The 27,249-nt window shown below is 39.7% G+C and overlaps 2 protein-coding genes across 2 annotated transcripts; one reads left to right on the plus strand and one right to left on the minus strand.

The window, feature by feature from the left end:
- Positions 1-8,134: 8,134 nt before the first annotated feature.
- topors.L (topoisomerase I binding, arginine/serine-rich, E3 ubiquitin protein ligase L homeolog) lies at positions 8,135-14,253 on the minus strand. Its single transcript, XM_018257137.2, has 2 exons — positions 14,052-14,253; positions 8,135-11,358 (listed from the first exon to the last, which is right to left on the minus strand). Exons 1-2 carry the CDS (start codon positions 14,109-14,111, stop codon positions 8,374-8,376), a joined length of 3,045 nt encoding a protein of 1,014 aa, XP_018112626.1. The 5' UTR covers positions 14,112-14,253; the 3' UTR covers positions 8,135-8,373.
- Positions 14,254-14,314: 61 nt separating this feature from the next.
- On the plus strand, positions 14,315-25,924 carry LOC121393818 (small integral membrane protein 27-like). The gene is made up of 2 exons (XM_041563409.1): positions 14,315-14,499; positions 25,486-25,924. Exons 1-2 carry the CDS (start codon positions 14,455-14,457, stop codon positions 25,585-25,587), a joined length of 147 nt encoding a protein of 48 aa, XP_041419343.1. The 5' UTR covers positions 14,315-14,454; the 3' UTR covers positions 25,588-25,924.
- Positions 25,925-27,249: the final 1,325 nt, after the last annotated feature.

The raw sequence follows: 27,249 nt of genomic DNA on the forward strand, positions 1-27,249 counted from the left end.
GAGTCAGTCAGCGATGCCCATTTGAAAGCTGCAAAGAGTCAGAAGAAAAATAACTATAAAAATAATGAAAACCAATTGAAAAGTTGTTTAGAATTGGCCGTTCTATAACATAATAAAAGTTACCTTAAAGGTGATCCACCCCTTTAAACACCCACGTCTATATTTCAACAGCTTTACAGATGTTTTTCTGTATATATAAGCAGCACAAACCATAGTGCTATAGGTACTATATTTGTTATGGGAAGAAATTGCCCTTTAGGTTTCTTCATTGCAGCCCCTCAGGCGCCAAAGCAAATCCTCCATAATTTATCTCCATTTAAAAATGAAAATTCCTGGACATGAAGTCCTTCTACTTGCTGGACCACGTATGTACTGTATCAACCCCTGTGCATCTCACAACCTAATTTCCTGTTTGCATACAGTACCTATGCTTTTTGCCTGTACCATACTGTGAAAAGAATTAGATAACCCCCCAACCCTTTTATTTGCCTCCATAAGCCCATTGAGCTAGCAGTGAACCCTATGTCTGCCTCCTTTAATCAGTTCCACTGTTGGTAGCTGAATCATTAACAGTATATACTCAGCTTTTGTGAACAGTGTTCATATCACCCACCTCATTGAGAGAATAGGAAAGCCTTTTGATTCTTTTTATGAACTTTTGGCTGAGGAGGTGGGAAAGCTATTGCAAAGTATTTGTGGTTGTTAATATATTTGTTTGGTGTGTGTGGCAAACATAACTTTGCAATAAAAACAATAATAACATGGCATATTATATAACACTGTATATAGCCAACACATACATATACTGTACAGCCACTATGGTGAAGGAGCTGCTATTTACAATAAGGCTGGAAGAGACACAGTGGGCGGAATTGTGCACAAAAGGGAATCTCACCCATATTTGTCTTGCTGCAACGGTAAAAATATGCTATTCATCTTACACAAAATTTCCTTTTTTTGGCAGTAAAATTATATTCACAAATGTATATGAATGTTGAAATTCATTTATATCATAAACACTGCTCTGGGTGTAATCATAAATATGTCCCCTAAAGTATGTAAAAGAGGCAGATTCAGGTAAAAAGATCAGTCATAATTTTAATACATTCATATTCAAACAAGACACAGACTAGTCCACTGGGGACATGAAAATAAAAAAAATAAAGTTTTTTTTACCTCAACTGGTGATCTTTTTGGAAAAAACTACACCGGCCCAGAGAAAAACGAAGGGAGGAACTCCACGATGCGTCTGGAGGCGACACTTCGCCATGCGACCAAACACATGTGATGTGTCGGATGTTCTGAAGATAACAGGAAGTGAAGGAGACTGCATTTATCCAACTGTCGGATGAAAACGCAGCTTCAGAACATCCGACACGTCACATGCATTTCGTCGCATGCCGACGTGTCAGCTCCAGCCGCATCGTGGAGTTCCTCCCTAAAGCTGGCCATAGATGTAAAGATCTTTAAAGGATCTTTTCGTTATCGTGAGACCAAGATTGTCTGGAAACGATCGTTTAAATGTACGATGTGTCCATCAACTAAAAAGACCATTTCAGGCGATATTGCCAGCAAAACTGAAGGGTAGCTGCCTGCTTGGCCCTGCAAACATAGATAGATTGCACTGGGACCGATAACATTTTTTTAACCTGGCAATCAATTTTCTGACAGATGTCGGACAAAGGATCGTAAGATGTACGATCATTCGATTCCCACTAACTTCACGATAATTTGACAGATTGGTCAGATTCCGCAAAAATTGGTTGTCTTTGAGGACCTTACCAGAGCACTGAGCAACCAATTTACTTACTTCCCAGGCATTTATAATTTATAAACCTGTGCAGTAACTTGCAAGCATTGTAGCCCCCTCCCACTGGCCTGCCTGCTACCTCCATGTGCCACACCTCACATGTGCACACCCCATGGTCCAGGCCCCTATAACCTATTTACGCCAGATTAGAATATTCAGACTATACTGAGCATGCATGAGTGTCAGTCAGCACTTGGATTGCCTGGAAAAGGTATATAATATGATGTTGCAGCACTGTTAGTTTTCCCTCATCTGGTGCAGTTTTTTTCTGACAAGGAGCACCAGCACAGATAAAACATGCCTAACATTTTGACACCCCAGTGATACAGCCTTTACTTTGCCTTTCAGGTTCTTGTCATTTAGAGACAAGGCATCCATAAATGTTATACTTGATCTTTGTTAAAATAAAAGGGAAAAGAAATGACCCAGTACAGAGCCCTGCTGTACATAACTTGACAGGTGGATAGATTAAGGTGTAATTTGCCTCAGATACAGCTCTGCTCGTCTTGATTAACTCTACCTTTGGAGCTTAGGGTACGATTGTTTTATCAGGTGGAGCAAATATCACGATTAGATGTGGAACCAGGGGTGGGATCACCCTGAATCAATTGTCTCCAACCAGTGTCTCAGGAGTAACATGCTACTCACCAACCCCTTGGCTGTTGCTCCCAGTGGCCTGAAAGCAGTTGCTTAATTCTGAATTCCTGGCTTGGAGGCATGTTTTAATTGCATAAAAAACAGGTGTACTGCCAAGTAGAGACTCCTGTAGGCTGCTAGTCCACAGGAGCTACCAAATAGCCAATCACATCCCTTATTTGGCACACCCAAGAACCTTTTACATGCTTGTGTTTCTCTCAAACTTTTTTATATTTGAATGTGGCTCACAGGTAAACTGTTGGGGACCCACACCCTAAAGGATTGTTCCCCCTCTCTATTTGTTGCTGTTCCTAGGTTTTACTAGAAAGCATTGTATGAACTTGCTGGTCTTCTCACACTTGTATTACACTGCCCTCTTGTGACCATTTGTAAGAAATGAAGAGCCCACTGTAATTTTCTAACTGTTGTGCATACTTTATTGTATAAAGTAGCCTACATTAAATTCCACTACTACTATTCTATCCATCTTTTTGTATCTTATTATTATTATTATATTTGCTATGTGATCCTGTGATTCTCAAATTCTGTTGCACCAATTTTTTTAGCATTTAATCCTGTTGAATTTTCTGTATACTAATACAAGTATGGGATCTGTTATCCAAAAATATTGGCACCTACAGTTTTCCATAAAGTGGAATTCATAAATTATTATGGGATAAAAGGTCTCATATCTGCAAAGAAAAGAAGTCTTTTACAGGTATTCAGATAATGTGATTGCAATGAAACCTTGCCTTGGTATTTTGCTTTTTGTAAAAATAAATTCCTATGTGTATTATTGGTGTTTTGCTTATCTCTTAATTTTACAAATAGCAGTAGTCTGTCCAGAATTGAGAGTAGAGGTTCGTTTTATTTTCTTTCCCAATTCTAACCTTCAAAGGAATTGTTCACTTTTAATTTAACTTTCAGTATGATGAAAAGATATTCTGCAACTGCATCTACAACTGGTTTTCATCTTTTATTGTTTGTGGGTTTGTCACCTCCTATGTATATAAAAAACACCTTAATAAAGGCAATCAGCATCTTCCAACAAGCTATGATAAATCTCCACTACCTCTGTAAGTGCATCCTTTAGCACACAATCTGCCGCTGTATTTACTGGGGAGGAAGGCGCCATATTGATCCTCCATCTTTCCCGATGATGTCAGTCTTGCACCACCAAGTCTTGTGCATGCACAATAAATGGACTGACACGCATACAATATAGTACAATGCATGCTGACATTAGACATGCACGTCTATTGCAGAGTGACGTGTGTGCGTTCCCATTTAAACTGTGAGAGATTCTTAAAGGAACAGTTCAGCGTGAAAATAAAAACTGTGTAAATAGATAGGCTGTGCAAAATAAAAAATGTTTCTAATATAGTTAGTTAGCCAAAAATGTAATATATAAAGGCTGGAGTGAACAGGTGTCTAATAAAACAGCCAGAATCCAACTTCCTGCTTTTCAGCTCTATAACTCTGAGTTAGTCAGCGACTTGAAGGGGGGCCACATGGTACATTTCTGTTCAGTGAGTTTGTAATTGATCCTCAGTATTTAGCTCAGTTTCTATAGCAACAGATATGACCCATGTGGCCCCCCCTCAAGTCTTTGATTGGTTACTGCCTGGTAGCCAGGGTAACCAGTCAGTGTAAACCAAGAGAGCTGAAAAGCAGGAAGTAGTGTTCTGACTGACATGTTATACATCAAATCACTCCAGCCTTTATACATTTCATTTTTGGCTAACTAACTATATTAGAAACATTTTTTATTTTGCACAGCCTATCTATTTACCCAGTTTTTATTTTTACACTGAACAATTCCTTTAACTTGAACTGGGGAGGGGAACTGAAAGAAGCCATGACGTGAATTACTAGGAGACGTCTCTATGCCTAAGGCATAGAGGCGGAGTTGATTCATTTTGATTGACAGTGTAATTGGATTATTAGCTATCTCTTCGGAAATACTGATTTCCGAAGTGTCCATTAGCATGGCAGCAGAATCTTAAGGTAAGGGTGGCAGGTCCGCTTTTAAAAAGAACAAAAGCATAATTAAAGAAGTAGGTTAGAAATGTTGTTCATTATGTTTTGGGCTTCTGTACCAGCCCAAGGCAACCACAGCCCTTCATCAGTAAAGATCTGTGTCTCCAAAGATGCCCCAGTAGCTCCCCATCTTCTTTTCTGCTGATTCTCTGCACATGCTCTGTGCTGCTGTCACTTACTGAGCTTAGGGACCCACTCACAATATACAGTACATAGAATAGAAATGTCACAATATAAGGCTGATTAGTAATTAATACAGATAATTACTACATGGCAGCACAGAAACCAGTGCAACTAGCATCAGAATGGAATAATCAGCCCTGTAGCATCAGCTTATATTACAGATGAACCTCATTTTCTGCTTGATAATTTGCAACAACCCCTAAGCTTAGCTTCTCAACAGCTGCGCAGAGCCCACTGAGCATGTGAGTGTCGCAGACACTTTACAAGATGGTGACCCCTGTGACAAGTTTGAAGTCCTGGATCATTGCTGCTATTGAGAAGCTGAAACTTTAGGCTGGTGCAACAAGTTCAGTATATAAAATATGGCATTTTTAGCCACATTCATTTTTAGGGTTTAGTTCTCCTTTAAGGTGATGTAATGCCATTGCGTTAAGTTTAGGCATTATTTGAATTCTTTAAGCAGTTATTTTGCGATATAGTTTTTTTTCAGTCTCCAGTGTACCTAGAAAAATCAGGGAGTCCCAGCTCAACAGCTTTAGAAATTGAATTATTATCCAAATGAATCTTCTTTGTGCAATGGAAGTAAACTTAAATAGAACATAAGCGCTTAAATGTGTCACATCAGTGGTTTCAGCCTGAAAACACAACCCCCCCCACCGCCATATTTGTTTGTCTATTCGGTAGCAGAAGGTTACACTGGTTTTGTCATGTCCAGCACTGTGTTGGGAACTTGTTTGTTTTTTTAGTTGCACAAATCCCCAAGCAACAGGCAGCTGAGCCTGCTGTGATAAGTTTGCAATTACTAAAAGACAAGCAACAATAACAAACTGGTTGAAAAACTGTAGTATATTTCATTTATATACATAGGAAAGGCTTGTGATCATAAACATTATACATTTTGCTAGACTGCCAACTTCTTCAATGTTAAAAATTACCATTGACAATATGGGGAATATGAAGAGAGATTCAAAATTATACACAATCATTTTAGATATGATTTTCTGAACACCCAAGATTACACTAGCGTTTTCTCCACCATTAGGAAAGCACTCAATGTGGTCCAGGTTTTTATTTCTTTCCTCCTGTAGAAGAAAGCTATCCTGATGGTTTCAATTTTGCACTTAAAATCAGTTTTACATCAGTGATCATTTAAAAACAAAAAAACATTAATTTGCAGTCCCTGAGAGTGACAAATGGAAATTTAAAAATCAGTATGCAAAATGTTGCAGAATAAACATTTTAAAAACTTCACCTCTGGTGTAAAACGGATTGTTGACTGCAAATGGATTTTCATAGTGAAATAAGATGAACACCTTCTGCAAACATCTTTTATGTATCCCTGCTGTAAAAGATTTCTATTTTGCAATAATGAGAGCCATGCCCTGTCCCCGTCTAATCCTAGCATAGCATTACTTGTATTGGCTGGCAATATAATTAATAATATGCAAATATGCAAATAAGCAAAGAAGGGACTGACCACACAGAATCAACGAAAGCCTGTACAGACCTGTCCCGTTTTAGACAAACAGCTGCATATTGCTTTGAGCAGCTACTGCGCGAGAAGGTTGGAAAAATCCTCCTCCAATGGGATATTCATCCATTATTAATGCAAAAGAGAAAAAAGGGGGTAATACAACTTTGCATAAACAAGTTTCTGCCTCTTAAATTTTAGTGCTAGTTTTATGAAACACAGGTTCTCCCACAGGCAGAAACAGGAGCCTTGGAGAAAAACATTTTGACACCTCCAGTGAAATGCAATTTATCTGTCCTTTAATGAAACTGCTCCACATTCCAACTGTCTAGAAAGTTACATTCCAAGCACCAGTTTTTTTAAACATGATCTTCTCCTACATACACATATAGCTGAAACCCTATTTATATTGACAAGTGTAAAAGATCAGCAGAACCCAATGGCTTTGCCAACATACTGTAGCTAGCAGTAATGCTTTGTTATTTTAAAGGCAAAGTAATTCAAGATCAAGTGCTTAAGAAACACAAGTTTGTGTAATAAAATATGGCACATCACAATAAAGAAATCTCCATTTCATGTTTATGAAAGGTGAAACAATCCATGGATTAGACAGACAGACACACAGTCCAGGACACTAAGAGCAATGACAAAAAGAGCACAAAAGCTTCTGTTTATTCTAGAGCAGTTTCAGGCTGAAAAGCAAGATTTTCAGGCATATCCCTTTCTATGGATGGCGGCCAGGGGGAATTTGGGCACCTTTACATCTGTGGCCCACAAACATAATTTTAAAGTAACTTCTTCCAGCACTCCGTGACACTTAAAATTCTTTGAGATATACAACTGTTTCCTGATCTGGAACGGGCAATAACATTCTATTAATCTAGACTAGAAATCTTATGATTCCACATTGTGCACATCCTCAAGAAACTAATCTTGGCAGTTGATGCCAAGGGAGTTAAGACATTAATATTCACTTAACCTTTGTACAAAAAAAATAAATAAAAAAAAAAAAAGAGCTAAATAAGCATTCACCCTCTATTATATTCTTCATCTGCTGGTTGATGCAGAGCACATGAAAAATAAGTCAATTGTGATTGTGACATGCACACGGACAAGGACGGGGCTCAACAGTTTCTGCAGGAATTTACTTTGGCTAATGAGCATGCTCAGTTCTTCTCAGCTCAGATAACAAAACACACCTCCAGTAACAAAACACACCTCCAGTCTAACAGCCAATGAAGAGATAGCCTTGCTGGTTCCCATAGAAACTCTAGCTGTCTGATCCTATTTTTTTTTCTCCCAACTACCTCTCCTGAGCTCAGCTTAACTATTAAAGTGCTCAACCCCAGCATAACTTTTTATCAAAGTATGTTGTGCCTGTGTAAACCTGCATTCTGCATTGGACTTTACAGCATACATGTCCTGTTTGCAGATGTCAATGTTATTTATGTTATCAGAGGAAAAATAGTCGCAGGGTGAAAGTTGATATTTGTTGTAGGAAAATGTGATGGTGTTGGCAAATGGAGGGGTATATGCAGTACAAATGATGTGGCTTGGGTGGGGAAGATATGCCCAACGTATATAGATGGTAGGAAAATGTAGGCTTTTACATGTCCTTGAAGGTTTTTTTAAGCATAAAATGATAGTGACGGAGTCCTTTGTAAATTCTAAGCCAAGCAGTGTTGCCATACCCTGGACCCAACGTCTTTGGTTTCACCTTAGTCTTTGTATTTTTTTGGAGAGGAGAGTGCCAGAAAATACAGCCCCTGAACTTCACTAAGCACAAGACTTTATTATTCTTTATGGAACTTCTGGTGCTCAGTGAAGTGTCAGGGCTGTATCTTTGAGGTGCTGTAGCTCCAACAATACAGTGGTTTCTGCAAAACAATGTGCCATGCCCAGGACCTGAAGATGGCACTATTGTGTCATTTAGTAGCTGTTAGTACTACTACTTTTAACAATGTACATAAAATATCACTAGGAGAAGCACATGCTCCACGCACCACTTTTAATAATTTGATTTTGCATTTCAGTTAAGACCTTTGATTAAAGTATGCACTTGTCCTAATTCTTAATCAGGTATACTGCAAATAAAATGCTTCAGAAATACAAAATATAAGATAGAAATGAGATGAAACTGATCAAATCAGAGATGTCATCATTAAGCTAGAATGTGGTACAACAAACCAATCAAGAAGGTCGTCTATCCAATAGTCTTAACTGGAAACTGGTGCTATGTTACATTATTTAAGAGATCAAATTCACATATACTCTCAGCAAAGTTTTTATGAAGTTCAGACATTTCTGAAGTTGATGCAGGTGGTATACTGTCCAGTACAGGATCAGGCTCTGGCAAGGAACACTCAGCTGCTGAAGGTTCTTCTTCAAAAAGATCCTGTATGTTAGGAGGGCTATCTACAGGGGGAAGATTTTGTTCATCAGAGCTATCATCAAAATGCAAACCATCTAGTATTCCAGTGGCAGCATCTAAGTGTCTATTACTTGAACATAAATCAGAGGCTTTGGAATCAGAGTCTGCCCTTTCTCCACTTTGTACCTCTGTGGTACTTACTGTGGCAGAAGTAGCTGGCGATTGGCTGTGCAGGGAGTTGGTTGATTCAATGCTAGTTTTATTTTCAGGTACCAAGGAGCTGTGGTTATTGGATGGGAGATCCTCTACCATTGGCGTATCACTGTCGCTGTCAATGGTGATAATGATGGGAGAAGCAGCTGGAGAACTAGTTTGTTCCCTATGGCGTTTTTTCTTGTGCTTCTTTTTCTTCTTCTTTTTGTGGTGCTTTGCCCCTTCAGCTGCTTTGCCCTCATATACTATTTCTACACTTGGGCTTCTTGTCTTTTTTCTCAACTTCTGCTTAGGTTCAGAGGATGAACTAACTAAACCTTTTTTAAAACTCCCAGTGTGATTGTCCAGAGAAGCCTTGTCGGCTTGCACACCTCCCTCTTTTCGTTTGGCAGATGAAGCTTCCCGACTGTTTCCTTCCCTTTTGTGCTTTTCCAAATGGTGGGTTTTGTATTTTCTTTTTCCACTTGGTTTGTCAGATCTGGTATGCTCAGTCCCTGATGTATTCATCTGACTGCTTGAGCGACTCCTTGACCTGTATCTGTCACGGCGATATTGTTTACTAGCAATATGGCCTCTCTCTCTTCTTGTATCTTTCTTTTCAGAGTAAGACTGAATTTTATATTCTGGGCTAGCAGAGGGTCTTGAATAATGTCCTCGACCACAAGTCCGTCTCTTGTAGGACTGCTCGTAGCCATCTCTATTCCGACTGTAATAGGTATATTCCCACTGATAAGTACTGCGATAATTGTTGGTGGAAAAATCGTTGTCGCTATCATGACTGCGTGATCTACCCCTACTGTGATTTCGGCTTCTAGAGCTTGACTGACATCTCTCTTTGGAGCTTTCACTAGTTAGTGACACAGTCCTACTCCTCCAAGACAGACTCCGATCTCTACTCCTGGATCTCTTTCTTTCTCTTCTAATTCTATTCCTGCTTTTTTCAGGACTTCTGCGTTTAAGACTGCAATGTCTCCTACGATTGTTGTGGCTCATATTGCGAGAAGAACGAGAATAACAATCTGAACTCCGTGACCTATCCCTCCAGCTGGACAATGCATAACTACTGTTCAAATCTCCCTTATCCTTTTTTGATGATATATCAAGCTGACGTTTTCCCTTTTCTTTTTTCCTGGAATGGGAATGTTTGCTAGATATGGCTTTTCCTTTATGGCTGGTTTTACGTGAACGTTTTTCTTTTGCGGGTGTGTACAAAGAGGATGATGATCTGCTCAACTCGCTACTGTCACTTAGGATGAATGGCTTAATCAGAGGCTTTTTAGTATCTTCTGTCTTAACCTCACACAATGAGCTCTCCGAGTCAGATGACAATTGAACTAATTCTGGAGTTCTTTCTGCTAGTGGTTTAACATAGCCTACTATAACACATTCATCAGCTGGAAAGGACTGATCCTGTAGGTTATCCGCTGTTTCACTATTGGACACATCTTGTGAAATCTGTGTGATGCTGGGTGGCTCATCATCTGAGCTTTCTGTGATATCTAGTGTAGTGGATACAGCTGAGGCTTGATCCAGTGTGGAATAAGAGGGACCAGGGGTCTCATCATCCCAAGCTGTCTGGCCAACACCAAGAGCAGCAGAGGGAATATCTGGATCTCTGGTTTCTGCTTCATCTGGTGATATTGTTATGACAGATGACTCAGACCGGCTTTCTTCCTCATATGAAGGAGCAGGACAATCATAGTTTGCATGCTGATCATATGCTTCAATATTGTAAGGACATCGGGCAAAATTTACAAACTCATGTATGAAGTGGTCTGTGCGGTGAAGCAAAAAAGGTCGAAGATCCTCAACAAATGCTTGACTTTCCATGTCATATCGTGTGACATTACTCATAATAATATGCTGTACAATGTTAACAAGTGAACCATGGCTACCAAAGAGTACGGTCAACTCTCTTTTTAACCATGGTACTAGCCGATGGAGGCAAGCAGGGTTATGCCGGAAGAATTCAGCAGAAATATCTCTGTAACGTCCTCCATCCTGGATGTTTCTGACACGTATTCCAGACCGGTACAATGCCCTTCTGAAGTTAATCAGTTCTTGCTCTTGAATTTGCCTCATAGAACGACCTTCTGCACTGGCTTGCCGCCTGGAGGCTAGCCTTCTTATCATCTGGTGGATTTCCTCATCTCTTTGATGTAATGACTGATTTGAAAACCCTTCAAATAAAATTCCATTGTCAGGAGGTGAAAATGTCCTTTGGGTGCTTGAAGGCCTTGATGTCCGAATGGGTACCTGGTGGTCTCTAGTCATAGTTGTGCGATAACGAAATCTATGTCCATCAGAACTGGCAAATGAGCCGTTCACTGTGGGCCTCAAGACATATTCTTTAAAATCATCCTCTGCTTTGACACTATGGAAAATGGAGTAAAAGGGTTGCTTGCATAGAGGGCATTCAGCTTTGTTCTTTGCCCACTCTTGAATGCAACGGAAACAAAATCTGTGCAGACATCGATCAAGGTGCGACACGTTGTCAAATCTATCCAAACATATTGGGCACTTTGAGTCTGGGGATGCATCTGCTGAAGTTCCATGACTCTGTAGTTTGCTTGTGCCAGCTTTAGGTGAAAAGCTGCCATCAAGTGAATAACTGTTAGAGGACGATGCCATCATCTAAAAAAAAAGAAAAAAAAAAAAAGAACCGTCTGAAATGTTCAAGTGCTGGTCATATTAAAAGTACATGTACATTTTTGATTGTATTTTTAAGAGACAATTACATTCCTACGCTTAATGACATATACATTTCTATATTCAGGGCTTCTACCCACATTGTATTTAAAGGGGCAGTTCACCTTAATATTAACTTTTAGCACAGGGGTGTCCAAACTTTTTGCAATGAGGGCCAGATTTAGTGAGGTGAAAATGTGTGGGGGCCGACCATTCATCCTGACATCCATTCCGAGGTAGCTAGCTTGTGATCAGGATCATTCACTCTTGGAGATGGACGCCTACACGGCGTTAAGGAAGTGGAGAAGTGGAGTCTGTTCTCAGCCCTAAAAAAGTAATTGATAGCGGTGCGTCACTGCGTTCCAGTACGTGTCTATTGCTAACACCTTCAGCACACATGCAGCAGTATAGATCATTTCACGAATGTGCCCAAATATTACTGCTACAGCTACGTGATTCCTGATAGCACTGTGCTGGGGGGCCACATTATTATTCATTTCATGATGGAGGCTGAGGGCTGGTATAAATTTGAAAATGAGCCATAATTGGCCACCGGGCTTGACTTTGGACATGCCTGTTTTAACATGATAGCTCTAATTATCTTTAAATGCTTTGGTCAATCGGTTTGTGAAATACTTTCATAATTTATTCCGCAACTCTCTTTCTGTTGCAGGCTCAAAATAGGCAGAATATAATTCCTAATAATTCAAAAACTTTACAACATAAATAATTATCTACGGACATATTGTTTATAAGAGGTCCATATAACAAAGTTAATATGAAGGTGAACATCCCTTTTAAGAGTTTGTAACATTCTCTCTGAATATGTAAACACATGTCCAACATTTAGTTGCGTATTCAAGATCCTGCAATGGTTGTGGAGTGGTCTATAGTACTGTACTATAAAGAAAAGTATATTTTGCATTATCATTCAGATAAATTAGAATTAATATAATTGTACATTGCTCAAATATAGATAAATTTAAAGATTAGCCAGTAAGTACTATGACTATGGATACTAGCCCTTTGAGTTTACCATGCAGTGGCTAGTGAGTGCAACTGAACTAAAATCCCCATATAATTTAAACAACAACCCAATACAAAGCAAATAGTGATCAGGTAATGTAAAATGAGCCATTTTTTCCCATTTATTACTGTATTACTCATTTACATACATTAGGTAACCCTAAATGGGACAAACTAAAGCTGTGATTCTCAAAGGGATGGTTCACCTTCAGGTTAACCTTAAGTATGTTATAGAACGACCAATTCTAAGCAACTTTTCAATTGGTCTTCATTATTTTTTTTAAAGAATTATTTGCCTTCTTCACCTGCCTCTTTCTATCTTTCAAAATGGGGTCACTGACCCCGTCTATAAACAAATGCTCTGTAAAGCTACAAATTTATTGCTACTTTTTATTACTCATCCTTCTGTTCCGACCCTCCCCTATTAAGATTCCATATTGTCTTTCAAATCAATGCATGGTTGCTACTTGCTAGGGTAATTTGGACCCTAGCAACCAGATTGCTGACATTGCAAACTGGAATGCTGCTGAATAAAAAGCTCAATAACTCAAAAACAACAAATAATAAAAAATGAATACCAAGTGCAAATGATCTCAGAATATCACTCTCTACAGCATACTAAAAGTTAACTTAAAGGTGAACAACCCCTTTAATACTTTAGCTGAGACATTGTTACATAGGGGAAAAGCCTGGCTGATATAGATATGAAGCAGCTATGTTTAGTATATGGGTTTCTCCATCCTGTCATTTATGAATAACTGACTTTGTAGTTAAAAGACCAGTTGACAATTTCTGTAACAGGTGGACATTTTTGAAGAGATAACATTCTGACAGGTAACGAAGGAACCCATACATACAGACAAATTCTAATAGTGAATAAACCTAGCAAACAAGATAAAAAATAGGCTACTTTACCCTGCATTTAATTGTAGTAAGAATCTATAAATGTACAGACGCATAAGGACCAACCAACCAGTAAAGCTGGATTTTTTTAAATATCCGATCGTCATCGTGAGACCACGATTTTTCTCAGAACGATCGTATGAATTGTCCATCTACTAAAAAGACCAATTTGGCAGGAAAACAAAGGGGAGCTGCCTGCTTGGCCCTGCAAACATAGATAGATTGCACTGGGACCGACAAAGATTTTTTGACCTGGCCGATCTATTTTCTGACAGATGTTGGCCGAAAAATCGTAAGATGTACGATTGTTTGAATCCCACTAACCGCACGATAATTTCGAAGGATTGGTCGTACTTCCCTAAAATCGGTCTTTCGGCAATTAGAATCGTCTCGGCTATGGGGAGCTTAAGGGGCTGAAGCAGACAACTTCCCTCCTAGAAACAATAAGTATTTCTATGCAGAAATCTAAAGGAATGCTGTGCAGCCATAACCTCCCAGTGTATATGAAGGACATACAGAACTGAAGCTCTATAGCGTTAGCATCTAGTGTGTACTGCTGCCATTTAGAAAACCTATGGCCCGACTATAAGAGTAATTTAGGTGGTAATTATCATTAAACTGAACCACAAATGAAAATCGTGAGCCCCAGTATCACAGCAGGCATAGTTTCAAACCACAGTCATTACACTTTATGCACAAACACGTCTTACAGTATCTGCTGCTTCCTGTCTCCCTCCCGGCCGCCGCCGCTTGGTTCTCTTCTCCCTCATGACGAGGCCGTAAATCAGGTATGAAATCCGCGACAAAATGACCAGACTTCCTGATTATGGGTTCATTGTTACCATGTACCCCTTCCTATTACACAACCCTGCCCTCTTACCCCGCCCAGTACACTATGAAGTCAGGCAAGGAATTCTGGGATAGGGGACGTTCATTCAGCGTGCTTACGTAGCTAGCGCCCCCGGCGGCTAGGAGGTGTGACTGAAACGGATATTGTAGGGCTGGAATCGTACAGGATGTAGCAGTGTTGCTATAGTAAAGGAGGGGCGGAGAAAGGAAACATTGCGCTCGAGTCAACTTCCGATCCATGCGAGTGAAAAATCTCTATTCACCATGATTTTATTGAGCAAGAAAACGGTGGAATGGATTTGTTCCCTGGTAAGGAACGCTGCAAAAGTATCATGCTTCTAGAACGTCCGGCTGGGTGGGTTGCGCTATTTAAAGGGGAACTCCACACAAACATAACTTAAGCTTTTTGAAAATGAAACATAATTTAAAAGCATCTTTGCAATATAGTTCAATTAAAAAATATGCAGACTTTTCATGATTTGTAATGGTTTGGAACAGTTCCCTAAGCCTAGTCCCCTGCTCTCCTGCTGATCTGTCTGACTACTTTGCTGAGCTGGCTGACTACTGTTACTTTGTATCAACAGCCATCTGTCCTTAGCCTGCATCCTCCAAACCCCACAATTCCCTGCACAGGTGATTTCAATAAGGAACGGAACATCATAGTGCAATGCATTGTGGGTTATGTAGTTCCTGCATGCTGTCTGTAAACTGTGGAGAAGTTGTTACAATTTGTGACATCAGTGTTTTAGTCCCTCCTTCCCTGCCAGGATTTCAAATTATTCAGAAAGAGAAGAACTGTTAAACAGCTGGATTTCAGAAAATGGCATTTATTCATATTATTTGAAGAAACCGGTAACTGTGATGGATATATTAGGGGGTTCTGTGTTATGTGGACCTCTTTATCAAAGTTTGGTTTGGAAGACAGAGTTCCCCTTTAAATTAAATCAATGCATCCCAGTGGCTTGTATTTCTTATAAGTGCCACTTTTTTATTTCACATGGTCTGTAACTTAATTATAAGGGTAGATTTCAGCTATTTACCATCTTATATATGCCTTGTATGCTGACACTGCCCTTAGATGTGTGCAATATGTATGTATACACATCTCTATTTCTGACATCAATGAAAAGCTGAAGTAGTAGTTAGATTTTTACTTGTATTCATGGGCGTCCACATATAGGGGCAAGGGGAGGCACTGCCCCCCCCTTGGACTTGTACTTCATGCCTATCTTGCCAATGTGCATCTGTAATGGCACAGCCCGGGACCCTGAGGGAGAAGGCACTTACCCTGCCACACGATCATCAGTGTCAGACTGGGACACCAGGGAACCACCCAAAAACCTTAGACCAGGGACCCACTCTCAGTACTATTATTCTTCCTCTCCTTACTCAACCGCTATTCTCCTAGTCTCTTCTCTTTACATTATATAATACTATCATCTATTATTCCATCTATTTAGTCTTTTTGGTCTCATAGAAATAAAGAATGACCGTGAAATAGTCCAAATGTTTAGCAGCATGAGGGCCCACTGACACCTGGGCCCACCGGCAGTTCTCCTGGTATGCCAGTGGGCCAGTTGACACTGACTCTAGGTAATTACGCCTGGTGAAAACATTTTTATTATCATACCTCCTTTGTGTTGTCTGTGAAAATGTTATGTGCTGCTCAGACACCATATGTTTTCTAGTATTTATATAACGTAAATGATACACTTTTTCCCAACTCACTGCAATGTTGCTTCATTCAGTAACTGCTTAGACATCCCACTATGCTGCACAATAAAAACTGCCTAGATAGTATGTCAAAAATTAGTATATTTCTTTTTTTTAAAAGGTATTGTGTTGAGTTACAAACATGAAGTATAATGTGCAGCACTTTTGAGTAGTTAGGGGCCCCTGAAATAGAGCATTTTGGTGAAGAGAATTACCATAAAACTGTCAAGTTGGGCATTCCTCTGGGCTTACCAGAACTCTGCTGTAATATGTAAGTGTATAGAATCCCTTTTGGTCTACTTATCTAGATGTGCCAGAAAGAATCCAAGTACAGGTATCTCATTCCAGTGCTCTGACATACACACAATAGGCTTAACTTGTTCAAAAGTGTAGCCACATTAACAATAGATATCACTTGCAAACAGAGATCAGAGCTAATGTGCTATTCCATGTTCTGAAATAAATACCACAAGCAGTGCTGTTGGTTCCCTTTATTACTCGTAAAGATTTCATGATATTGAATGTTTTAAGGTACTAACATTTAATTTCAGATAATTTGTTTCTCTCCTAGGGCTGTATTTAAGTCCAATGCCACCCTAGGCACCTGACCTAAACACGCCCCTACACTGTGCACATGACATCACTTCCGCCAACCAATTGCCTGCATGATCCCTTTATCTATAATACCCTCATTCATACTGTAGGTCTAAACTGCGGGTCTTGCTGTCATTTAACCACCCACAGTCTCAGTATTACCTTGTTGCTTTATCAGCTTTTTTACAGAGGGAATTATGTAATGCACTTTTAGCTTGTATAACCTTCCTCCATACAGTACAGCTAGCTATGTTCAACCCTGTGTTCATTCCAGGAGTCTGATTCTCAACATCTGTTTCATAAAACCTCTATAGATTAACTAAGGTAAAACGGCATGAGATGATGATTCTAAAACATAATTTGGGTGCAGATCTGCATGTAACTGGTTTTCTCTCTAAATATTCAATTTCCATGGCTTCCTTAAACCAACACAGACCATCAGGGCCCTTCTAAACTGTGGGGTCAGTCCTTTTCAAAAGGCCCAAAGGGAAGAGTTGTCCAAAGGCCAGTTAGGGTGAGATTTGGGAAGGATGTTTATTAGCTCTCAGTATTACATAGGTTCCTATAAGTCCTATGGAGGATAGTAGGACTGACACAGCAGTTATATGTTGTTTCAGTTTCATTGTTAGGAACCAAGGAGAAACATAACCAATGCGACCATTTCCTGCTCTATATGAGTCTTATTCTAACTTCTCTCCCTCCCCCACTATATGTTATCCCTGCCAAATCCCTAGCACAATACCCACAATAAAGATACACACAATGACTTTGTGGTTAATCTGTGTAATCCACAGCTTTATTAATAATTAATAATAATAATTAATAATAATTGCGCTTTTTGATCGCAAGGAAGGCAAAAAACCTCTGAAAAGCTAATTTCCTTCACTAGAGGGAAAAATTCCTTCCTGACCCCTTAAAGGCGATCGGATTTGCTCCCACGATCAATGCGCCACATTGAATCAAGGGAAGCGGAGGGGGGGGAATATGGTAAGGTAAGGGACTGCGGTGAATGGATGAGAAAGAGAAGGGAATATGGCAGCATAAACATGGGCACATTTAAGCCATACGATGAATGCTGCATTCCTTTCCATTCCATTGGACCCAGGGCAGTCTGCAGACCCCAGCATTTGCAGTCTGAGGGATGGAATGAAAAAGAATGCAGGGTCTACCAAGTGGCTTAAAGGAGTTCCTGTGTATAACACCATATTTTGGATAAAGGGGAAGAACCACTGGTGGAACTACGGTGGCTGGAAGCACCACTGGTGAAAGTGCAGTGGATGAAAGGGAGGCATCACTGGTGGAATTGAGATGCCCCATACTTACTGCTGTTTCCTGAGGATGTGGTGCCTAGACTGAGGTGCATCTGTATTTGGTACCAAGGAAACTGCTGGTGGTGCTGGTATCATGTGCCATTTGTGAGTTGTTCCGAGGACCATCTGTAAAACCAAACAAGATAACTCAGACTATGTATTTTTTTACCTTAGCAAGTGATATCCCTGTAAAATCCTTATACGGGTATGGGACCTGTTATCCAGAATGCTTGGGACCTGTGGTTTTCTGGATAATGGATCTTTCTGTAATTTGGATTTTCATACCTCAAGTCTACTAGAAAATCATGTAAACATTAAATAAACCCAATAGGATGGTTTTTGCTTCCAATAACTATATCTTAGTTTGAATTAAGTACAGGAAACTGTTTTATTATTACAGAGAAAAAGGAAATAATTTTTAAAAAATTGGATTAGTTGAATTAAATGAAGTGTATGGGAGATGGACTTTCCGTAATTCGGAGCTTCTTGGATAATGGGTTTCCAGATAACTGATCCCACACCTTTAATATTTAGGAGCACATTAAGCACAAATCAGGTGATTAAGCAAAATTAAATGATTGACCAAGTGTGGGAAAGAAAAGGATGGATTATATACTGCACCTGAATATCTCTCATTGTTCTTAATCAGTATGGCCTTGTTGATCTTCTCTAGGTCTTTGTAAAGGTGTTTCAGGTGGGCCTTGATGTATCTGTAGTCCTGCCAGAACTCATTCTTAAGGTGTAATTTCCACCATTTTGTAATCTTCACACAGTCCTTGGCCATCCACAGATCGTAGAGTGCAAACCTGATGTCACAGGTGATCTTGTCCCTGATGCACTCAAGATAAGGGCCTGCGAGTGGATCCTCAAAATCCCTGATCTCAAAGATGTCCAGATCAGGCGAGATCCACGGTGAGGGCTAGAAAAATGTAAGAAGCAAGAAAATATTGAGGTCAGGGCACACACTATGCTAAACCCTGTCAAATTTCTGTTTCATTGTATTTACACAGAAGATATGCCATGTTTAGCATTGGGTTAGCCCCTCCTTTAACCCCTTGGATATCTTTCTCAGCAGTCAGAAAATAAAATGAGGAAATTAGCTGTGAGCACCTTTACCTTTTCATAGCGCCACTGGTAGTAAAGCCTGCTACTTGCACTCATGCCCATCTTTGATGTTCCTGTAATATAAAATAGAGATTTGGGAAGGTTAGAGTTAATGTAAAGATGTAAGACCCCAATAAAGAGCAGAGATAAAAACAGCAGCATATTTACACCTTATTTAATAAGAACCCTTTTCATTCAGAAACTATGGTTTTAATATGGTTCCAATTAGAACAAATGCTTACTTATGTATATAGAATGCCCCTCCCCACCAGCTCCCCCATGTCCCCATTTTAAGACAATACCATCCCATTTTATTTGGTCGACAAATCAGCCCATTATTTCTGTCTTGGCCCTACTTTCCTCTGGATCAGCAGTTACACAAAAAGGTAGACCTTAATGGGCGTGTGTCTTTTTTCAGCCTCATCTACTCTGTAATACATATTACAGATGGGAACAGGGCCGTCATTAGAAATCACGGGGCCCCATACAGCAGAATTTTCAGGGGCCCCACCCAAACTTGCACCCGAGCCCCATTCCAGATCCCACCCACTCCATATCACAGTTAAAAGACCACACAGACATCAGCGCTAAAAAAATAACCCCCCCACACACAAGTTATAAAAAGCTATTGATGGTCAGGGCCCCCTTATAAGTTAAAAAAAAAAACATTGGCGCCAGGGCCCCCCCATAATAAAAGTTTTTTTAAAAAGCATTGGTGCCAGGGCCCCCCTTACAAGTTAAAAAAAAAATTGGGGCCCCAAATTTTTTTTTTAAAAAAAACATTTGTGGCAGGGGCCCCTTACAAGTTAAAAAAAAATTGGGGACCCAAAAAATATTTTAAAAAAAACATTGGTGGCAGGGGCCTATAGAATATTAAAATAATACAATGGTGGCCAGGGGATTAAAAAAACAAAAATTGGTGCTCAGTAGAACCAGCCCCCACTTCATGCCTGGGCCCGGGACACTTGTCCCCCCTGTCCCCCCCCGATGGTGGCCCAGGATGGGAAAATGCAGGACCCTTACCTTCCTCCAAATAACCCACAATGGGTTGGGCAAGTTGTTCTTCTGCTCCTGACGAAAGTTGATAGTCTTTAAAAAGACTTTTGTGTTTCTTCTTTATCTTCTTCTGCTCCTGGGAATCGCTGAGAATCTCTGAGAATCACTAGGAATCGCTGAGAATCACTAGGAATCGCTAGTATTTCACTTTATGGGGAGAGAAAGAGAGAGAAGAGATTGTGAACTGAACCCTCTCTGCCATATACAGTATATCTGTATATACTGGATTTCCCTTAATAGCTCAGTACTGCGCTACTGAATATGGCTGTGCCTTATAAATAACCAGTAACACCAATTGGCAGCAACTTAAATAGAATGAAGGAGCTGATTGGGAGAGACAGAATTTATTGGTGCAATCAAGGGCCCTAGTCACCCCTGCTAACCAAGGTTGGGTCCTGGTGACACAATTCACAAACTTATAGTAAAATGAACACTTGGAATCACCCTCATTCATTTCTATGCCAATTGCTTTCACCAGGGCTCAATTAAATTAAATAATGATCATTTGGGAGTGAGCATTTGGTTGGCCGTACACTGAACTGGAAATCACATGGGGACAATATATCCCAAATCCCCCTCTGTGCCATTACTGTAAAGCTGTATGTTACTGGCAGAGTGTTATAGGGGCAGAAGACACTGGTTCCCATTAGAGGCCCAGATGAGTAATGGGCCCACTGGGGCTTTTCATAATCAGTCAAGCTCTGATCAGTGCCCCTGCACCCATAACACAAGGCACCCTAATTCTAGGCATATAACTATTGTTCTGGTTTGTGATACTTGTCTTTCTTCTCAGGTCCTCCCTTACCCATCATCTACTCTAACGCTGAGGCCACTAGGATGAGTGACGAGTGGGACAGTTGGCCAATGGCAGTTGGAAAATGGCAGTTGATATTAACAGCTAAAGAGCAGCAGAGTAAATGGTCTAACACTTCAAAAGCTGTAACAAGTAAACAAGAAATACCAAACACACTATATTCTATAACTACAAGTTAGCCACAGGGGGTGCTGGGAATTGTAGTTAAGGCACTGCTAGATAAGCACAGGTTTAGAGTCAGTGGGACAGCAAGTTCTCATGTTGTCTCACTCCCCTTAGCAATGGCACACAGGCAGATTTTGGGTACTTTGGCACCCACAAGTTTTAGTAGTTTGGGAAGGGGCAGGGCTGCCACCAGAAACCATTTTCAAGGCCCCATCATTGATTGTCCCCTTCCTTGTAGTTGTACCCCTTTGTACCCCCTGATGGCTTATCACCAAAATGAAATTGGAAAAGATGGAACTGGAAAGACAAACTGATGTCTCCAATGGACAATTTTATGACAAGCACCTTCCCAGACAATTACAATAGCAGGCAATGGTGGGGCAATTTTGGGAGCTTTGGCTCCAGACTAAAGTCCGGACTGGGATTTAAAAAACGGCCCTGGCATTTGAGACACACAGAGGCCCTCACAGCCCCCCCAGCAGCCCAATAAATAGTGTCTGTCTATTACAGCACCCCCTTTGGCATTTGCCAGAACCCACAGATTGCCAGTCGGGGCCTGGCTCTAGTCCCCGAACTACAATTAATTATGGAAGCCACACTGCCCAAACTATCCCCTTGTATCAATGACTTTATGCCCCCCCATAAAGTCTGCTCCACTTACCTCTGAATCCAGAAATGAAATACTGGTCACTTGTGCCTGAGCCGTTAAGTCACCTTCCCTGGCAGCTTTCAGCCAATCAGTGCTGAGCTGGGAGTGATGTCATCCTCAAGGCATGATATACCAGTAATTGGCAGCCAATCACATCAGTCACACAAATGTGCATTAATGAAAATACAACAAATGAACATCAAACATAAGCAGTCATAGGACCAGGGCCACCATCAGAACTCATTGGTCCCTGACTGGACTCTCCCATGCCCAATGAAGGAAGGTCCTGCTGAGATCTCCTCTCTTAGCCCATCAGCTACAACTCTGCTACTTGTTCTGGCTTTGAATGCTGGGAATTGTAGTTTAGCAGTGGCTAGAGAGATACAGTTATGGGATCACTGAGGCAGACAGTAGTATTCTGTTGGGAATATGTTTTTCCACTTTACTCTTTTGCAGCTCTTTTTGTTTGAATAGGAATAGTTTTCTTGTTTTAAATGTTCTACCTCCCTAGCAACCAGGCAGAGGCTTAAATAGACATAGAAAGGCATAGTATCCCTTGAAGCTTACAGCCTATTGCTACAGCCTATTGTCACTTGCCTATAGAGACTGAGACTAGAGCTGCACCCAACAAATATGATTTAGTAGGGTGCAGCAGACCCATCAAGGGCCTAAATATTCCCCCTATGCCGTGTACCCTAACCCCTCACCATCCCCCCCCCAGCTCCATCACCGTATTTTCAATGGAAATCGGTGGCAGAGGCTGGGGAATCTTTTTTTATTTTTTTATTTAAAAAATACATTTATAAGCACCCCCAAAACCTGTCGCCTGGCTTAGGCACAGGCCCTCGGGTGCCTTAATATAAATACGCCCCTGTCCTCTCCAAGAGATAACACGGCTCCTACATCAGAAGCAGTTTCTGGAAACCGCAGATATTTAGTATGTACAATATTGTAGCAGGTGCTGAGGAAGGCATCCACCTTCTCATTAAATCTGGCAAGGACGGTGTTTGCATGCAGTGTTTCCTTTAATGAGGACTGAGAGAAAAACAAATTGTTGCATAATATTTCCACACACACTCCCTCTGTCTCACACACACACTCCCTCTCACAAACACACACTCACACATTCACACTCTCTCACACATTATCTCACACTCTCTCACACACTCCCTCACACACACACATACACTTCCTCTCTCACACACAGTTCATAATAGAGGATATTCTCTTGCCATATGTAAAAAAAAATGGACCAGAAAAATGGTGTAAAGTCAGTGAAATGTATTATACATTAAATATTGGTGGGACCACAAAAAGTTGTATAGCATATGGAAATACTTAAAATGAGGGTATGTAAAATGGAGGCTTCACTGTATGTATCTAGTTGTAACTAGAACTCTAGAGGGAATAACATTCTACAAACCTCTGGCTAGTAATTTTAAGAAAGTAGAAAATACCAAATCCTGGCAAACAAGGAGTTTGTGTCACTAATAGAACGGCAATGCTATACATGTGCAACAGTTACTACTCTATATATTTATAGAAAAGCTGTTGTTAGGTTTGTGTGGAAACCAAAATATGGGTACAAGTAATTTGTGTAATATGTTTTCTTCCTTGCCCCCCCCCCTGGAAAATTTTCTGTGGACACCCATGCTTGTATTGATTTTGTAGTCTTGTGCAAGCCAGTTACCCAGAAACACATATGTGTAATTCCTATTAGCAACGACTTGTTGAATCAATAGGTCAGAATATGGCATCCAGTCCTTAAAGGAACAGTAACAGCAAAAAAATGAAAGTATCTTGAAGGAATGTCAATATATTGTACTGTACACACAGCTGTGCAGAAAAACTACTATAGTTTATATAATCAAGCTGCTGTGTAGCCATGGGGGCAGCCATTCAAAGCACAGGATACACAGTTGATAACAGATAAGTTCCAAAGAATCCCATTGTACACTACAGAGCTTATCCATTATCTATGGTGTATCATGTGCCTTTTCTCCATTTTCAGCTTTGAATGGCTGCCCCCATGGCTACACGGCAGCATGTTTATATAAATATAGTATGGTTTCTGAAGAAAGTACACCAGTTGTACAGCACATCAGTATATTATATTTTCATTACTTTAAAACACTTTCATATTTTGTTGTTATTGTTCCTTTAAACAAATTGCAGCCTCTCTTTCACTTTTGGCAATTATCTCCTACTTGCACCCTTGGGTCCAGCTCTGCTCCAATTGGAGCACAAGATGGTCTGTTGAAACCACAAGACTGAGAAATAATGAGTCTGGCATCTTAACATGGATGTTAATGGATGTAAATCAGTGAAATATACTAGTGTTCATGACATTTGTCACTTGTGTGTAAAAGTAGCATGTGTAAAACTAGCACCCGTTACCCATCTGACACCTTTTTAGCCCTGCACTAGTAATGTTGCTTACCAGTGCCAAACTCCTGACACCTCTTCAGCCCTGCAAAGAGCCAGTAGGTTGGATCTCTGATATAAACAATATCTTCAGCATATCAGAACTTTGCTCTGTCCTCAAGGCTGACGTTATTACTACATCAGCCTAGACTGAAGAGGTAACAGGTTTAAAGGAGAACTAAACCCTAAAAATAAATAGGGCTAAAAATGCCATGTTTTATGTACTGAACTTATTGCACCAGCCTAAAGTTTCAGCTTGTCAATAGCAGCAATGATCAAAACTTGTCACAGGGAGTCACCATCTTGTCTGCGACACTCACATGCTCAGTGGGCTCTGAACAGCTATTGAGAAGCTAAGCTTAGGGTTTGTAACAAATTATCAAGCAGAAAATGAGGTTGTCCTGTAATATAAGATGATGCTACAAGGCTGATTATGAAATGCTGATGCTAGTTGCACTGGTTTCTGTGTTGCCATGTAGTAATTATCTGTATTATATTATATCAACCTTATATTATGACATTTCTATTCAATGGGTACTGTATATTGTGAGTGGTCCCTAAGCTTAGTAAGTGACAGCAGCACAGAGCATGTGCACTGAATCAGCAGAAGAGAAGATGGGGAGCTACTGGGGCATCTTTGGAGACACAGATCTTTACTGCTGTGGTTGCCTTGGGTTGGTACAGAAGCCCAAAACATAAAGAACAACATTTGTAGCCTACGTCTTTAGTTTCTTTCCTTGTGCTTTAAGAATTATGGAGGTAAATTGTATAACATAGGGGATTATTTATCATGTTGTGCTATGAGCAACATCACCAATAATGCTTTGCTCCACTTTTTACACAGCATGATAAATAGACCCCCCTTGATCAATGCCAGTGAGCTTCAACTGAAAATTTGGTCTGCCAGAACTTCACATAGAAGAAGTTATTGGCTGACCAGAACTTCCCCTTCTTTCTTTGGGATCACTGATTTTATCTATGAGACAACTTAGGGGGTGATTTGTCAAATTTGAATTTGTGTGTGCTAAAGCCCATGAATTTGAATTATGGTTATGAAAACTCAAATGTTCTATATTTATTAAGTGCAAAAAATTCAAAAACATCAAATGCAAAACTTCTGCTTCTAAAAGCTTGAGAGCTTTTGTGGGAGTCAGTGGAAGCTGTTCTAGGCAAAATGTGATTTTGTTTTTTCAATTTGTCTTACTAAATTTTTTTGAGAGCTTGTAGACAGACCCCAATATAAATTTGAAGCATCTTTTTTTTTTCACAATATAATTCACTTACATTTTTAATAAATGATCAAACATTTGAGCTTGGTTAAAATTCAAGTTTATTCCAACTGAAAAATATTGGAATGTTGATAAATAGGCCCTTGAGAATCGATGCAAATTGACCATTTATGTGATGCCCCACTGTTTTAAAATATGGGGCGATAATTTAATTAAATTTTTTTTTGCTTATTTTAGGTACTTCTCGCTATTGTCATTATCTCATGGGGTTTTGTGCTTTATGCAGCAAGACTTTCAGCACTGTGGCAGCTGCAGAAGAAATACCCAAATAGACTGTAAATCATCAAAGGACAATCCAGGCTGATCTATCACAGCTGAGGAACAAAAAAGCACATATTAAATTATTTTTATTATCTACAAATCTATATGGACTTCTGTTTAAAAAACTTTGTGTGCAACATTCAATTCCATGTTTTTTGTATTAGTGTTTTCTATAATGTTTTCATTATAAAATCAAAGAAACACTTTTGGATGCCAGAATGGAATGGGGCTTTCTGCAGTTCATAAGAGTTAAATATAAATGGCAAATTAAAATGTAAAATGTTTTAGTGCAATCATTTTCATAAAACTATTGGGGATACAACATGAAATAAAGTATAGTTTTTAATATTTTGCATTTTCAAGTGTAATTGTAAGATTTTGTTTTCTCAGTTTACTTTGTTATACTTTTAAAGTGCTTGGTAATGTAGTATTTAGTAGCAGCGATACTGTATTATGTTTTTATATATGAAATAAGACATCATAATACACAAAAGCCATGAATATCTTGTAAATTATATCCTAAACGGTGAGTAGTGACGTAATTTGTCACGACTCACTAAAACTTGTGTATTAAAATAAGTACCCCTTGTTGCAAAATATGATGAAATTATAAGTCACCTCGAAATTCCATGACCTGTATAATAATATCCTTATATTTTACAAAAGGGGGTACTTTTTTCACTATATTATTACTTTTTAAAGGAACAGTTCAGTGTAAAAATAAAAACTGGGTAAATAGGCTGTGCAAAATAAAAAATGTTTCTAATATAGTTGGTGACTGGATGTCTAACAGAAAAGCCAGAATACTACTTCCTGCTTTTCAGCTTTGTAACTCTGAGTTAGTCAGTGACTTGAAGGGGGGCCACATGGGACATAAATGTTCAGTGAGTTTGCAATTGATCCTCAGCATTCAGCTCAGATTCAAAAGCAGTTATGACCCATGTGCCCCCCCTTTGAGTCACTGATTGGTTACTACCTGGTAACCAATCAGTGGAAATAGAGCTGCAAAGCAGGAAATAGTGTTCTGTTATGTTAAACATCCAGTCACTCCAGCCTTTACACATTACATTTTTTGCTAACTAACTATATTAGAAACATTTTTTTATTTTGTACAGCTTAAAGATTTATCCAGTTTTTATTTCTACACTGAACAATTCCTTTAAGGAATAAAAGGAGCCCTACCAAAGGTGCCTTATAGTCAGTATTATTGCACATGAATACTTTAAACTGATAGTTATGCCTCCTAATCTCCACTTGTAGGTACCTTCCATGTTCCAGTTCATGGCCTCTTTGGCTGTGTCTGGCATGCTCAGGCTCCCTTACTAGCCTTTACATCTGCATGATGCCAAGGGTATAGGGCCAAATGTGCTATTTTAACATTATTTAGGATGAAAAACAAAATCTTGTAAAGCTGGCTAAACATGAGCTTAGTTGCAAAATATCCAACCTATCATCCAGTATAATAATCAGCAATTTGGCCATACATAGGCAGCAAAACTATCCAAGATTTAATCCTGCAGAACAATTAGTTTGATAACCAGGTAGAAATATGTGGCTTCTGGCCAACAGTTGACATATAGTGGTCAATATCCAGTCAACAGTGAGAAATGTAAACTCCATGAAAAATCTGCACTTTTGTGAACAGTGTATATCTGCTCAATCTATCAGTTTTGGCTATTG

The sequence above is a fragment of the Xenopus laevis genome, chromosome 1L (assembly GCF_017654675.1).
Source record: "Xenopus laevis strain J_2021 chromosome 1L, Xenopus_laevis_v10.1, whole genome shotgun sequence".
Taxonomy (NCBI): Eukaryota; Metazoa; Chordata; class Amphibia; order Anura; family Pipidae; genus Xenopus; species Xenopus laevis.

Bases quoted from the DNA above. Each gene is read 5' to 3' on its own strand.
- topors.L (XM_018257137.2), bottom strand. From the start codon at position 14,111: ATGAGGGAGAAGAGAACCAAGCGGCGGCGGCCGGGAGGGAGACAGGAA. The intron at 11,359-14,051 runs GTAAGACGTGTT...CTTTTTTTTTAG, and splicing joins GACAGGAAGCAGCAGATACT to ATGATGGCATCGTCCTCTAA.
- LOC121393818 (XM_041563409.1), top strand. From the start codon at position 14,455: ATGATTTTATTGAGCAAGAAAACGGTGGAATGGATTTGTTCCCTG. The intron at 14,500-25,485 runs GTAAGGAACGCT...TGCTTATTTTAG, and splicing joins TGGAATGGATTTGTTCCCTG to GTACTTCTCGCTATTGTCAT.